This window comes from Sus scrofa, chromosome 15, assembly GCF_054392235.1.
Source record: "Sus scrofa isolate SSC_HxYL_T2T_F1_AM1 chromosome 15, Sscrofa_HxYL_maternal_Yorkshire_Landrace_v2.0, whole genome shotgun sequence".
NCBI lineage: Eukaryota > Metazoa > Chordata > Mammalia > Artiodactyla > Suidae > Sus > Sus scrofa.
The window spans coordinates 151,974,661-151,988,672 of record NC_139397.1 but is presented as its reverse complement, the minus strand read 5'-3'; the positions used below and the strand labels follow the sequence as shown (position 1 = coordinate 151,988,672).

General features: G+C 49.7%; 1 protein-coding gene across 3 annotated transcripts in view; it reads right to left on the bottom strand.

Moving 5' to 3' along the window:
* SCLY (selenocysteine lyase) overlaps positions 1-13,960 on the bottom strand; it is a 37,563-nt gene extending 23,603 nt beyond the window's left edge. For 2 of the 3 annotated variants that reach the window (XM_084998859.1, XM_084998858.1), the window contains exons 1-2: positions 13,800-13,960; positions 9,704-9,816 (exon numbers count right to left, since the gene is read on the bottom strand). Coding sequence is in view for 2 of the 3 variants with exons in the window: in XM_084998858.1 (XP_084854984.1) it covers positions 9,704-9,816; positions 13,800-13,888 (202 nt within the window). In the remaining variant the exon portion in view is untranslated. Of the gene's footprint in view, positions 1-4,174; positions 4,276-9,703; positions 9,817-13,799 lie in introns of all 3 variants that reach the window. The other variant, XM_021074966.2, reaches the window with a different exon arrangement.
* Positions 13,961-14,012: the final 52 nt, after the last annotated feature.

Here is a 14,012-nt window from a genome sequence, read left to right as displayed (position 1 = left end):
GCCAACCTCCCGCCGGAAGGGTTTTCCAGCACGTGGAGCTCCCGGTCAAGGTGCTCGCTGCTCTGCATCCTCCGTCGGTACCATCGCTGGACCTAAGTTTCACCGCAGGGGCGTTTCTCTGCTCTTCACCCCCGCGTTCTGATCACGCCCGAGGCCGAGTCCCTTTCCCCGGGTAGGGATCCCGTGGGCTTCTCTGTGAAGTGCGTGCTTCCTGCGCGTTTTTCCGCTAGGCTGCCGGCCGTCGTATTCTGGATGCCGGTCTTGCGTCAGTTACTGCGCTGCCAACATCTCCCACTGACGAGTGGGTCTTTTTACCATTGATTCGGGGTGCTCTGCTGAATTCGTTTGTTTTGCTGCGGTGGTGGCAGAACTTATCAGTCTCGACGTTCATGATCAAAGCTTCCGTATTTAAGAAATCCATCAGTCTAACCCATCACAAGGACCAGGCCTGGTCACGTGACCAGGGCCCATCCACGGACCCCCCAGTCTCCGGCCTGGCGTCGCACCTGCGTGACCAGCAGCTGCCTTAATTAGTAGAGCACGTGTTGCCTTGTTGATCTTCAAGAATTCCTGGCTGCTCTTGGCACCCTGCATCCCCATATAAAATTTATGCCATTCCACAAAAAACAAAAACAAAAGAGAGAGAGAGAGAACTTTGACTGAGGTTGCACGGGATCTACAGATCAGTTTGGAAAGAACTGATACATTCTGCTTGTTCACCCTTCCCCGTCTGGGAACAGGGCACCCGGCTCCAGTTATGTGGAAGGCCTCTGAAGGCCCACTCGTGTTTCTACTCCTTCCCAGGTTGGGGTGGGGAGATGGAGTACAAAATCTGTTTTACTATCAGACACAACTTAGAATAGATTTACAAGGAGATCCTGCTGAATAGCATTGAGAACTTTGTCTAGATACTCATGTTGCAGCAGAAGAAAGGGTGGGGGAAAAATGTAATTGTAATGTATACATGTAAGGATAACCTGACCCCCTTGCTGTACAGTGGGAAAAAAAAATTATAAAAAAAAAAAGAAAACAGATAGTAAAATGATACCATTAAACCCAGTCAAATTATTAATCTCATTAACTAAAAATAAATACCTCAAGTAAAAAAAAAATCTGTTTTACTAGATTCATTTCCTAAGTTTTTGATTTTTTTTTTTGTGCTCTGATAAATATCTGTTTGTTGGTGGTACATAAAAGTAGAGCTGATTTTTTTTTAATCTAATAACTGCTAAATGTACTAACTCTAATAATATAGTGCAGATTCTCTGTTTTCTGGGCTTTGGTGGCCTGGCCAGCAGCATGCAGAAGTTCCCAGGCCAAGGATCAAACCTGCGCCACAGCAGTGACCCAAGCCACTGCAGTGACAACGCCAGGTCCTTTACCTGCTCTGCCACAAGGGAACTCCTCTCTGTTTTTCGTGTGGACAGTCATCACCTGTCATGCCTTCGCCTCCAACAAGGAAGTGAGACAGAATTACTGACTGGAGGTCTTGATGCCATCACACTGTCACTGAGTATCTTCTATCAATTTAAAAAGACGTGCATTTGGAGTTCCCCTTGTGGCTCAGCAGTAACGAACCCAACTAGTATCCACGAGGACGTGGGTTTGGATCTGGAGTTGCTGTGGCTGTGGTGTAGGTCGGCAGCTACAGCTCTGATTCCATCCCTAGACCAGGAACTTCCATAGGCCACAGTTGCAGCCCTAAAAAGACAAAAAAATAAATAGATAAATAAAAAGATGTACATTTGAAAAGAGTCAAACCTTACACTCTTTTTATTTGAAGTATAGCTGATTTACGATGTTATGTAAACATGAAATGTAAAGATATTCTTTTTCAGATTCTTTTCCATTTAGGTTATTGCAGGATATTGAATATAGTTCCTCATGCTGTACAGTAGGCTCTTGTTGTTTATTTTAAATACAGTAGCGTGTATCTGTGAATCACAAACTCCTAATTTGTCCTTCTCCCTTCCCCTTTGGTAACCATAAATTGGTTTTCTATGTCTGTGAGTCTATTTCTGTTTTGTAAAAAGTTCATTTGTATCATTTTTTTATTTTAAAAAAATTATTTTCTTTTATAGTTTTCTTTTTTAATGATTTTTATTTCTTCCATTATAGTTGGTTCACAGTGTTGTCAATTTTCTACTGTACAGCAAAGTGACCCAGTCACACACACATATATATACATGCATTCTTTCTCATATTACCCTCCATCACGTGCCATCACAAGTGACTAGATACAGTTCCCAGTGCTGTACAGCAAGATCTCCATTCCAAATGCAATAATTTGCATCTATTAAGCCCAGACTCCCAGTCCCTCCCACTCTGTCCCCCTTGGCAATCACGTCTGTTCTCCAAGTCCAGGAGTTTCTTTTCTGTGGAAAGGTTTATTTGTGCCGTATATTAGATTCCAGATATAAATGATATTATATGGTATTTGTCTTTCTCTGACTTACTTCACTTAGTATGAGAATCTCTAGTTCCATCTATGTTGCCACAAATGGCATCATTTTGTTCTTTTTTATGGCTGAGTAGTATTCCATTGTGTATATATACACACCACATCTTCTTAATCCATTCATCTGTTGGTGGACATTTAGTTTGTTTCCATGTCTTGGCTGTTGTGAATAGTACTGCAGTGAACATACAGGTGCATGTGTCTTCTTCAAGGAAAGTTTTGACTGAATATATGCCCAGGAACAGGATTGCTGGGTCACGTGGTAGTTCCAAGTTTAGCCTTCTGAGGTGCCTCCATACTGTTTTCCATAGTGGTCGTACCAGCTTACATTCCCACCAACAGTGCAGGAGGGTTCCCTTTTCTCCACACCCCCTCCAGCACTTGTTCTTTGTGGGCTTATTAATGATGGCCATTCTGACTGGTGTGAGGTGGTATCTCAAGGTAGTTTTGATTTGCATTTCTATTCTAATAATCAGGGATGTTGAGTATTTTTTTACGTGCTTGTTGGCCATCTGTATATCTTCTTTGGAGAAATGTCTACTCAGGTCTTTTGCCCATTTTTCAGTTGGGCTGTTGTGTTTTTTTGCTGTTGAGTTGTATAAGTTGTTCATATATTTTAGAGATTAAGCCCTTGTCAGCTGCATGATTTGAAACCATTTTCTCCCATTCGGTAGGTTGTCTTTTTTTTTTTTTTTTTTATGGTTTCCTTTGCTGTGCAAAAGCGTGTCAGTTTGATTAGGTCCCACTGGTTTATTTTCCCTTTTACTTCTGTTGCTTTGGGAGACTGACCTGATGTATGATCTTTTTTTTAAGATTCCACATCTAAGTGATCTCATATGGTATTTGTCTTTGTCTGACTTCACTGAGTATGATAACCTCTAGGTCGGTCCATGTTGCTGCAAATGGGATTATTTCATCCTTTTTTAATGGCCGAGGCCGGCATTCCACTGAATATGAGCCACATCTTCATCCCCTCCTGTTGATGGACATTTAGGTTGTTTCCCTGTCTTGGCTTCTGTAAACAGTGCTGCTATGACCACTGGGGAGCATGTGTCTCTTCGAATCAGTGTTTTCCTTTCTCCTGGACATATGCCCTGGAATAGGACTGCTGGATCATATGATAGTTCTGTTCTGTTCTGTTTTTGTCTTTTCTAGGGCTGCTCCCACCGAGCAAGGCCAGGGGTCAAACCCGCAACCTCATGGTTCCTATCGGATTCATTAACCACTGAGCCACCACGGGAACTCCAATGGGTCTGGTTTTTTAAGAAACCTCCATACTGTTCTCCACGGTGGCGGCCCCGTTTACATTCCCACCCGCAGTGCAGGAGGGTCCCTTTTCTCCACACCCCCTCCAGCATTTGTTATCGGTAGACTTTTTGATGATGGCCTTTCAGACTGGAAATCTCACACCCCTCATAAGGTCAACAACTTTGGGATTCAAAGGAATGAGATTCTAGGGCGAAATGAAGGGGAAACTCTCTTTATTGGAAGAGCAACGCGAAGCAAGTTACTTTATACGAGAGACAGCAAACAACATCTATCAGAGCCCTGGAAGTCACTTACGGGATAAGCGCTGGCTTGTTACATCAAGCCAACCCGCACACGACCAAGACATAGCGTTACTCTTTCTTTACAACATCATGATACCAGGAGGGAGCCGCTGTCGCTTTTTACCGTGGGTGCAGCTAAGGATGAGAGGCCGTGCGGGCCGTTTACCTCGGTGCCCCCGGAAGTGAAGATCACGTCCTGAGGTCTCCCGCCTACCATCCTGGCCAGGCTCTCCCGGGCGGCGCCGATCGTCTCCTTGGCCTTCCTGCCTTGAGGACCAAAACGGACACTCGTCAGCTTGGCTTCACCGAGTCCAACCAACACAGGCTTAAAAGAACCACTGAACAAGAAGGAGCCAGCTGAGTGGAGCCTTCTCCTCAGCTCTCCTCCTTCCATTTGTGACCATGACACGACCCAACACTACACTGCCACCGGGAAATAACGTGCCCAAGGGGCAGCAGGAAGAGATGCGCCATCAGTGAAGACTACGGAGGTCTAAGTACGGCAGTAAGAGCCAGAAACAAACACGGGAGGATGCCCGGGAACCCTAAAACTCCCGAGCCATGGCTTTCTTCTTACTGGAACAGGAGAGGGAAGCTGTGGCCACGCGCCCTGCTCCCCACTCATCAAGACAGGAGAAAGTAAAAGGATGCAGTCGTTGCTTAAGGGCGCTGCAAGACAACAGAAATAAGCACGGAGAGAACGCATGACTCCTCAACACAAAGTCCAGTGCCCTGTGTCACACGCAGGTCCCCTGGGCAACCAGAGGCCGCTGCCTCAGGGACACATCCGCTTTCAAGTAAGGGCAGGAGCCCACCGAGTCCCAGTGCCCCTGGGTAGCAGGGAAGCTCATGTGGCTGAGAAAGAAAGACGGGTTCTGGGATGGGAACTCTGGGCATTCGGGTCACCAGTCTTAGGCATCTTTAGTCGCCAAACCTTTTTGACTATTCAGTCCTATGTATAAAAAAAAAAACCAAAAATGTTTTGTGAGCAGGCACTGCTAAAATCAATACATAGGAGAAAACGTACATAAAAACAGAAATGTAAACAAGAACGGTAAAAATAAATATACAAAGGAATCCGCACACTCCTTCAGACTACTTTGTAGATTTCAATTACAAACAACAAAGGTCCATGGTGTTCAGGAAGCCTAATCCCTTCAATTCATGAGAAACGTTAAGAGGCGGTGATACATGTCAGTCAGCTGGGCAGGACCACAGCCTGGCGCGCTATCAGCTCCTCTTGGATGTAGCTCGAATCTGGTCCCTCCAGGATGCTGTTGAGAAGCCCCCTCTGCGAAGCCCCCGGGGGACCCCAAGGCAGGAGCTCCTCTGTGCCCCCTGCCCGCGCGGCCCGCTCTCCCAGGGCAACTGCTGCTGCCTATGTGGGGTGTGGCGGCCAGAGCCGCTTCCAAGGCACCTACGGACCGTCGTATGAGCGTTTCATCATGTTTTTTTTTCCTTTTCAAAAACGGTTTCATAATTTACATACCGGTTTGCAAAAATTTCCCGTTCTACTGGGAGACACGGCTTGGAGACCCTTCTGAGTAAGGACTCGTGTGGCTACCGCACCACCGCTCACCCACTTTTCCCGAGGTCCCTGAGTGGCCAAACCCAGGTCCTGAATCAGGTCCTGCCCCTGCCCGCGGTCCCCGGGCCCTCCCGCCTCGCCGGCGCGCTGTGAGGCTGGGCTCCAGTCCCAGAACGCAGAGCCCTCCTGCCTCCGCAGCCCAGCTCTGACGCCCTGATGACACTGACCGCGCCCAAGTCCCCAACCCAGACCTCGGCCGGGTGCTGCTCACTCCACCTGACGGCCAACAAGCACCTGAAACCCAACCTGCTCGCAGCAGGAGAGCCTGCCTTCTCCCGGGACCAGCTCCTGGCTCAGCCTTTCCCTCCTGAGTCCTGCCAGGAGCCCAGGCTTCAGCCTTTCTGCTCCATCACCCAGCCCACTGGGCCATCCTGTAGGACCTGCCGTCAAAAATATCCAGTATCGGCCCCGGCCCCGGCCCCCCGCACCGTGCCCCAGCTACAAGCCAAGCAAGGCCACTGCTAGAACATTCTCCTGGCAGGACCCCAACGTGGTCCAGTCTCAACAAAGCGGCCAAAGTAAAGCCCTGAAAACCCCAACACGCTTTGTGCCCTGTGCGTTTCCCTACCTGGAGCAGTGCCTGCACACAGTAGGTGCTCACTCAATACTGGTTAGATCAGACGTTCTCAAAGTGTGGTCTGGGGAACCCTGGGGGGGGGGTTGTCCCTGACGTGTTTGCAGGGGGTCCACAAAGTCAAAATTATTTTAATAACACCGAGATGTCATTTGCCCATTTCCTTGAAAGTTTAGAGCGAAGCCTTCCGGAGGCCCCGTGATGCGAGCCCTGCAGTGAGCTGGACGCAGCGCCAGCAGTGGGCCCTGGGGGTCTTCTCTTGAGACATCAGAGAGATTTCCAAACACGTGCAGCAACGCCGTCCTCGTCCCTCCATTGGCTCTGTTTTGGAAGAGATCGCTTCTCTTCCAAACCAATGTTAATATGGAACGGATTCATTACTGCAATGGGTGGTGAGTTCCTTCACTTTTATTTACAGGGTTTCAGTGCTGAGCTCTACCGTGTTTTTAGCGTTGAGCCCTTAACGTGTTTCAAGACTGTGAAGGTCTTGGGAGGGAACTCAGTCACGTCGCCCCTCTGCTCGGACCCCGAGACACTCTCTATCTTGGCCCCCTAAGATGGCCCCAAAGCCCTACAGGGCACCACCCCAAACCGCTCGGACCCCCATGCTCCCCCACCTGCAGTCCCGCTACTCAAAGGTAACTGCAGGGGAAGAACCAGGAGAGCATCCTGCTGATATGTCCTGGCCGTGGCCGTGACTGTCCTTGCTGCCGTCTCCCTTCCTACCACCAAGGATGTTTTCAGCTGGCACACATCTGAATTAAGGCCACATTTAAATTAAGAAATTCTTAGATTAAGAATTTAGGTCTCATTTCCCAACTTTCACTGCAATTGGGCTGCCAAAGCTTGGCCGTGAGACTGACCTCTGGCAACAGGCTACAAGCCAGAGTGGTACTTGCAACTTCTAGAAATGTCCCTGAAGGGCCCAGGCATCCCTTTCTCCTCTCTTTCTCTCCGTGCCACAGGCTGGACTGCTGACGTGATGGCTCGCGCCGCAGCAGCCATCTGGATCACAAGCGGCAGGTGTGTGGTGAGGATGGAAGAAGGCAGAAGGAGCTGGAGTCCCACAGAGTGGCGGAGCAGCCCCATGGGCCCTGCACTGTGACAGAAATAAACCTCAAGCTGTTTAAGCTACTGTTATTTGGGCGTTTCTGACTCAGAGAAAAACCATACATTTTGTGCCCTTGCTCATACACAGCTTTTTCTTGGGTGGGGATGGGGCGGGGGTGGGGAGGGACATCAAAGAGCCCACACCGCCCATAACATGCACCCTCCACTTGGGCCAGATGCCACTACCAGCCTTCTGGGTCAATCCAGTCCACACCTTTGCTGTAACGGGGTCCAGAACTCATTCCAGGACTCCGCCTATACCTCACGGCTTCACTCCGCCCTCAAATGATGGACACTGAGGTTATAAGCAAGGGGTTATAAAATATCCTGGGTTTCTGGACTCTTCCTCCCATCCTTATCATTGTCATTAAAATAGATGCCTCTCCAAGGAATTCTTATCATGAAATCATAATAAGGTGAAAATAATTAAACGGATCACAGCAGTGATTTTCTTTTTCTTTCCCTTTTTTTTTTTTTCATTTCCATCTGAATGTCACCAGAGAGGGAACTGCAAAGCATTTTTTAGGGCTCCTTATTTGTGGCAACACAGGCTGTCAAGGCACCTGAAAGCCACTGACAGGCTTCACCAGGGCAAGATGAGCCGCGTTATTTCTCCCTGAGGGTTTACCCCTAAACTCTTCCTGATAAGCACCTTTAATTAGCATTTAACGGTTCTCTGTATTTTCAAGTTTTATGCATCAGCAAGTTCAGTTTTACTAAAGAGGAGTAGATACAAGGCAAGTCCAAAAGATTAGCCAGAATACATGTGCAAAATAAACCAGCAAAAAAGTTAATATATAACTAGTACCTGATTTTGAAAATAACTTTTCGTTATCAAGTTGTGAAACTTTTAATAAGCAGACAGACATGAAAATCCATGAAAGCCTGTAAATCCGTATACAGGTAATGCTAAATCCTGGGCCAGATGCCACTGGCAGTAGTCTGTTTGAAAGTTATTTTAATTCATCATGACCCAGTTAAGATAGTTTATTATTTTTTATTTTTTGGCTGCTCCACTGGCACGTGGAAGTTCCTGGGCCAGGGTTCAAACCTGCACCTCTGCAGTGACAATGCCAGGTCCTTAATCTGCTGTGCCACCACGGAACTCCTAAGATACTTTATCTTTTTTTTTTTAAGATACTTTATCTTAATAAAACTATAAGAAGGTACAACTTCAGGTCATCTGAAAAACATAACGTGACTGCCATGTAACTACTGATTTGAAGCAAATTATTTTCCAAAACCTCCAACTGAGTGCCCTACATTAAAACAAGAATAAATGAGAAACAAATAATATTTATAATTAAAGTATGTAAAAATAATTTTCATGAAAAAAAAAAAAAAAAAGGCCAGGATTATATATGTACTCCCGATGATTTAAAAGATCCAGCTTGGAAATTCTGAGGAGTTTTCTTACGGCAAAGAGAGTTACGGATCTGGCATTGTCACTGCAGTGGCTTGGGACGCTGCTGTGGCACAGGTTTGATCCCTGGCCCAAGAACTTCCATATGCCATGGACACAGGTTGAAAAAAAAAAAAAACGAATAGGGTTAAAACATGTCTAGGATCGCACATTTGGGTATAAAGCCAGCATGAAACATAACGAAGTTTATTTTGCAAATTTTGTGAGGATGACCAGGATAAATGCGTGACGGGGTTCTAATAAGTACTGTTATTACAAATAATTTCGTTTTAATAGCCCCACCTGCAGCACATGGAAGTTTCTGGCTGAGAACTGAATCTGAGCCACAGTGGAGACCTATGCTGCAGCTGCAGCTATGCGGGATCCTTTAACCCAGTGCACTGGCTGGGGATCGAACCCATGCCTCCACAGCAACTCAGGCTGCTGTAGTCGGATTCTTAGCCCACTGCACTACAGCGGGAACTCCCACAAACAAGTGTTTTTTTTTGGTTTGTTTTTGTTTTTTGGTCTTTTTAGGGCCACACCCATGGCATATGGAGGTTCCCAGGTTAGGGGTCCAATCGGAGCTGTAGCCACTGGCCTACACCACACTCACAGCAACGTCAGATCCAAGCTGTGTCTGTGACCTACACTGCAGCTCATAGCAACGCCGGATCCTTAACCCACTGAGTGAGTGAGGCCAGGGATCGAACCTGCATCCTCATGGATCCTAGTCAGATTCATTTCTGCTGAGCCACGACAGGAACTCCCCAGAAACACCTCTTCATAACACATCTTTTTCATCTGGGAAAGGGCGACAGGAGTGTATGCTAAAGATGAAAGGTCATGGCTCAACGTGCGAAACTGGACTTCTCAGAAAAAGAACCCCCGAAACTACAGCTGAGGATTTGCAGTCAACGGAAGATCTGTGCAAAGCCGAGCCATCACACGTGGTGTACCATTTCTCTAAGACCGCCTCTGCCCCCCGTGTCTCCGATCTGGGTGTGCCTTCTAGAATTACCTTCCGGGTAGGCACTGCTGGGATTCCCCCAGGCTTCCTGCATGGCCTCGGCCATGGCCTGGATCACTTCTGGCTCCAGGGGGGTGGTGGCGTTATAGTCCATGTAGACTTTCCTGCAGGAGAGAAAACCAGACATGGTCATTCGGGGAAGAAGATGAATTTGGAACCAGAGCTGCACGCCGCCCTCCCGGCGCAGGAGCCAAGCACGTCCAGGAGCCTCTCTGCCTGTGTGCCGCTCGCAAGTCTGCACGCCGTCAGCACGCACAGAGAATGTCTGCGGCCTTCCGAGACCCCTGAAATTGCTCGTTTCCTTTCCTGCGACAGACAGGAGACCGTCCACTGAGACTCTCAAAGCTTCTGTCCTGCCCTTGGTAGGAGGGGTCGGCTGCCTGGGCTCCTGGGTGACGCTGCCGCCCCACCCCCCCAGTGGAAGCAGGGGAACTTTACAGGCCCAGGGAGCCACACATTCTGGGGCAATCTTCTTCCCTGGCCTGGCTCTTTAATTTTTTTTTATTTAAATTTTTTTTTTCTTTTTGCGCTTTTTAGGGCCGCACACTCGGCACACGGAGGTTCCCAGGCTAGGGGTCGAATCAGGGATACAGTTGCCGGCCTACATCACAGCCACAGCAATGCCAGATCCGAGCCGCATCTGTAACCTACACCACAGCTCATAGCCATGCTGGATCCTTAACCTACTGAGCGACGCCAGGGATCGAACCCGCCACGTCATGGTTCCTAGTCGGATTCGTTTCCGCTGCACCATGACGGGACCTCCCCTGGCCTGGCTTTTTAACTTCACCACCTCACCGGAAGTTTGCCTTCATTTCCCTGCAGCTTCTTTGAGGGCCACGAGGCTGTGGGGACCTGGGCGCCCCCTGCTCCCTGACGCTGCGGTCTCCAGGGCAGGCTTGCTTCTCTCCCGTTGCCCCTTCTTTGCCTAGAGTGACCGTGCCCTCCGCCCCTCCAGCACCTTTTAGGTCTTTGCTCCAACCTGACCTCGTGACACTATCTGGGCTTTCGACAAATTTGCAGCCACCATGCCCTCCTTCCCAGGGCTCCGCGTGCCCCTGGCCGCCCCATCATCCGGACACTAGACTTGCTCCACGTTCATTCTCGGTCTCGACAGAAAGTAACCTCCAGCTGTTTTCCCCGCAGCTCTGAGAACAAGGCTGGCACACAGTAGGGACTTGATTTACAAGGTGACAAGAGAACTGTCACAGAAAGTACACAGCCCCTGAAGGAGCCCTTAGAAGTAACATTTATCAGTGTATCTTTCTTACCAGCATCAAAACCCTTCAGAAATCTTCATGAATATATGCAGTAGGCAATATCCTGCCAGACAGTATCAATTATTTTACTCAAGTTTAAAATCAACAATAGTGTTTAAACCAAGCATACGAAAATTCAAACACAATCACCAACCACGGTGGTTAAAGCCCAGGTTACGGAGTTTCCCTCCTGGCTCAGCGATAAGGAACCAGACTAATACCCATGAGAACTCAGTTCGATCCCTGGCCTCACTCAGGGGGTTAAGGATCCAGCATTGCTGAGAGCTGTGGTGCAGGTCAGCAGCTGCAGCTCTGATTTGACTCCTAGCCTGGGAATTTCCATATGCCCCGGGTTTGGCCCTAAAAAGCAAAAAATAAAAATAATAATAATAATAAATAAGATCCGGGAGTTCCTATCATGGCTCAGTGTGGTTAACAAATTGACTAGGAACCATGAGGTTGTGGATTTGATCCCTGGCCTCGCTCAGCGGGTTAAGGATCCGTGTTGTTGTGGTGTAGCTCGCAAACACAGCTCAGATCCCGAGTTGCTGTGGCTCTGGCGTAGGCCGGAAGCGGAAGCTTCTTCCTTTTTTTTTTTTTTTTTTTTAATTACTTTGCTAACACTGGCTCCTAAACTCCAACTTTGTCTCAGCAGTTCCTTTGCTCTTTAGGAGCTGCCCTGCTCCTAACGGCAGGATCTCCTCACTTTGGTATATATATATATTTTTTTTGTCTTTTTGCCATTTCTTGGGCTGATCTTGCGGCATATGGAGGTTCCCAGGCTAGGGGTCGAATTGGAGCTGTAGCCACCGGCCTACACCACAGCCACAGCAACGCCGGATCCGAGCCGCGTCTGCAACCTACACCACAGCTCACGGCAACGCCGGATCCTTAACTCACTGAGCAAGGGCAGGGATCGAACCTGCAACCTCATGGTTCCTAGTCGGATTCGTTAACCACTGCGCCACGACGGGAACTCCTGGAAGCGGAAGCTTCGATTCGACCCCTAGCCTGGGAACCTCCATATGCCGTGGGAGCTGCCCTAGAAAAGGCAAAGAGACAAAAAATAAATAAATAAAATAAGACCCAGGTTTATTTAACTCATGTTTTAATGCACCCTCTTGTCGCCAAGCCCAAGTATAAGGCCTCAGGGCAGGGAGTCTGACCAGCCATTCTTGGCCAGCACAGTATCAGGAATCCCCTGGCCCTGCTGACACTGAAATTTGCATGCGACCCTAATTCTGCTCTCACTTCCTGTAAATAACGATCCCAAAGTTCCCCAGACCACGAGTGACCGCAGTGCTTCAATCTGCTGCTGGGCTGAGCGAATTCACGGTTTGAGCTGCAGATGAAGACTTTACCGATTACTCAGCCTCGGTACTTAAACTTACAGCTCCCTTAACGTGCTATCAATACTGCAGGGAAAGCTCAACTCTCCGAGGTTCAGAACCAAAGGAGAGAAGGCATCCTGAGTCTCTTCTGACTCGGTACCTTTTCCCAGCTCCTTCTTCTCGGTCCCAACCAAAGAAGAATGTCTAATGAAAGAAATGGTCAGATTCAGGCCAGGACTCAAATTTTAAAGACACACAGGAACCCGACTGGTATCCATGAGGATGTGGGTCCATCCCAGGCCTCCCTCAGTGGGTCAACGATCTGACATTGCCATGAGTTGCAGTGTAGGCTGCAGACGCAGCTTGGATCTGCTGTGGCTGTGGCTGTGGTGTGGGCTGGCAGCTCTGGCTCGGATTCGACCTCTCGCCTGGGAATCTCCATATGCTGTGGGTGTGGCCCTAAAAGGACCAAAAAAAAAAAGAGAGAGACACCCATTCCCCCCCCAATATTTCACATATTCCCGGATGGAGGGCAAAGACTCACAAACAAAAAATGCATTTCCCCCACCCCAGGGAAAGGTTCCCACAGGCTGGAGGGCAGCCTGGGCTGAAAGTGCCTGCATCTTCCTTCCACTCTGCCAGCCACTCAGGTCAGGAGCCTGGGAGCATCCTTCTCAATCTCTCCTGCCCTACACCGCGCAGGAGCAAGTCCCGTGAGTTTTGTCCCAGGACATCCACTTCTCCCGCCACAGGTGCCACCACTCTGGGCCATACCTTCTCTTCCTCCCGAATTATTACAAGAGTCCCCAACCGGTTCCCCTGCTTCCTGTAACTCCTACACTCTACAATGAGGCTAGAAGAATCTTCCAACATATGAAATAGTAATTTATAGTATCACTAAATTACACCACTCCCCTGCTCAAATCTCCAAGATCGCCGTCACCCTGAGAGTACTACTCCCCAAAGTCCTTCCTGGGCTCTGGCGCTCTGCTCCCTGACAGCCGCTCCAAGCTCCTCCTCTCCAGCCTCGCGCGCTCCGCAGTCCCAGCTGCCTAGGATCCCGCGGGCTCCTTTCGGCCCTCGGGCCTTTGCAATGGTTCCCTCTTCCCGACCCGCCCGTTCCCAGAACTTGAAAGGCTGATTCCTGGATGTCACTCAGACTTTAGCCCAAGTGTCACCTCCCCAGGAGCCCTTCCCAGGCCACGCCTCGCGTCCGCGCGTCCATCTGGCGCTCATCCCGAATTTAGGCCTCCCGCGCTGACAGCCAGGCAGCGCTGCATGCCCGCGCGGACCGTCAAGCCGCCAGTGACCCGCCGGCTGGCGCCCCCTCTCCGGGAAGGACCCTGCCCCCGGAAAGTGACCAATGGTTGGCCGCCCTGTCTCTCGGGGCGTGGCCACCGGCCTCCCGCTCCCCTCCGCCCTCGCCTCGCGGCGCCTGGAGGGCTTCCTGGAGGAGGGCGCCATTGGTTTCCCCCGCCTTCCTCTCCAGGAGCGTACCTATCCAGCAGACTCTTCTCTGCGTGGCCGTCCGGCACACTCGCCGCTCGCCCCCGCTCGTCCCTGCTCCGCTTCCCGGCCGCCTCCATCCGGACCCCGCCGCAGCCAGGATCCAGCCCGCTGGCCCCGGGCGCTGTCCCAACCCGCAGAAACTGTCAGGCTTCGGAGCGCGGCCGAGAGGAGCTGCGAGGGCCGGGGCGCTTCCGGATTGGC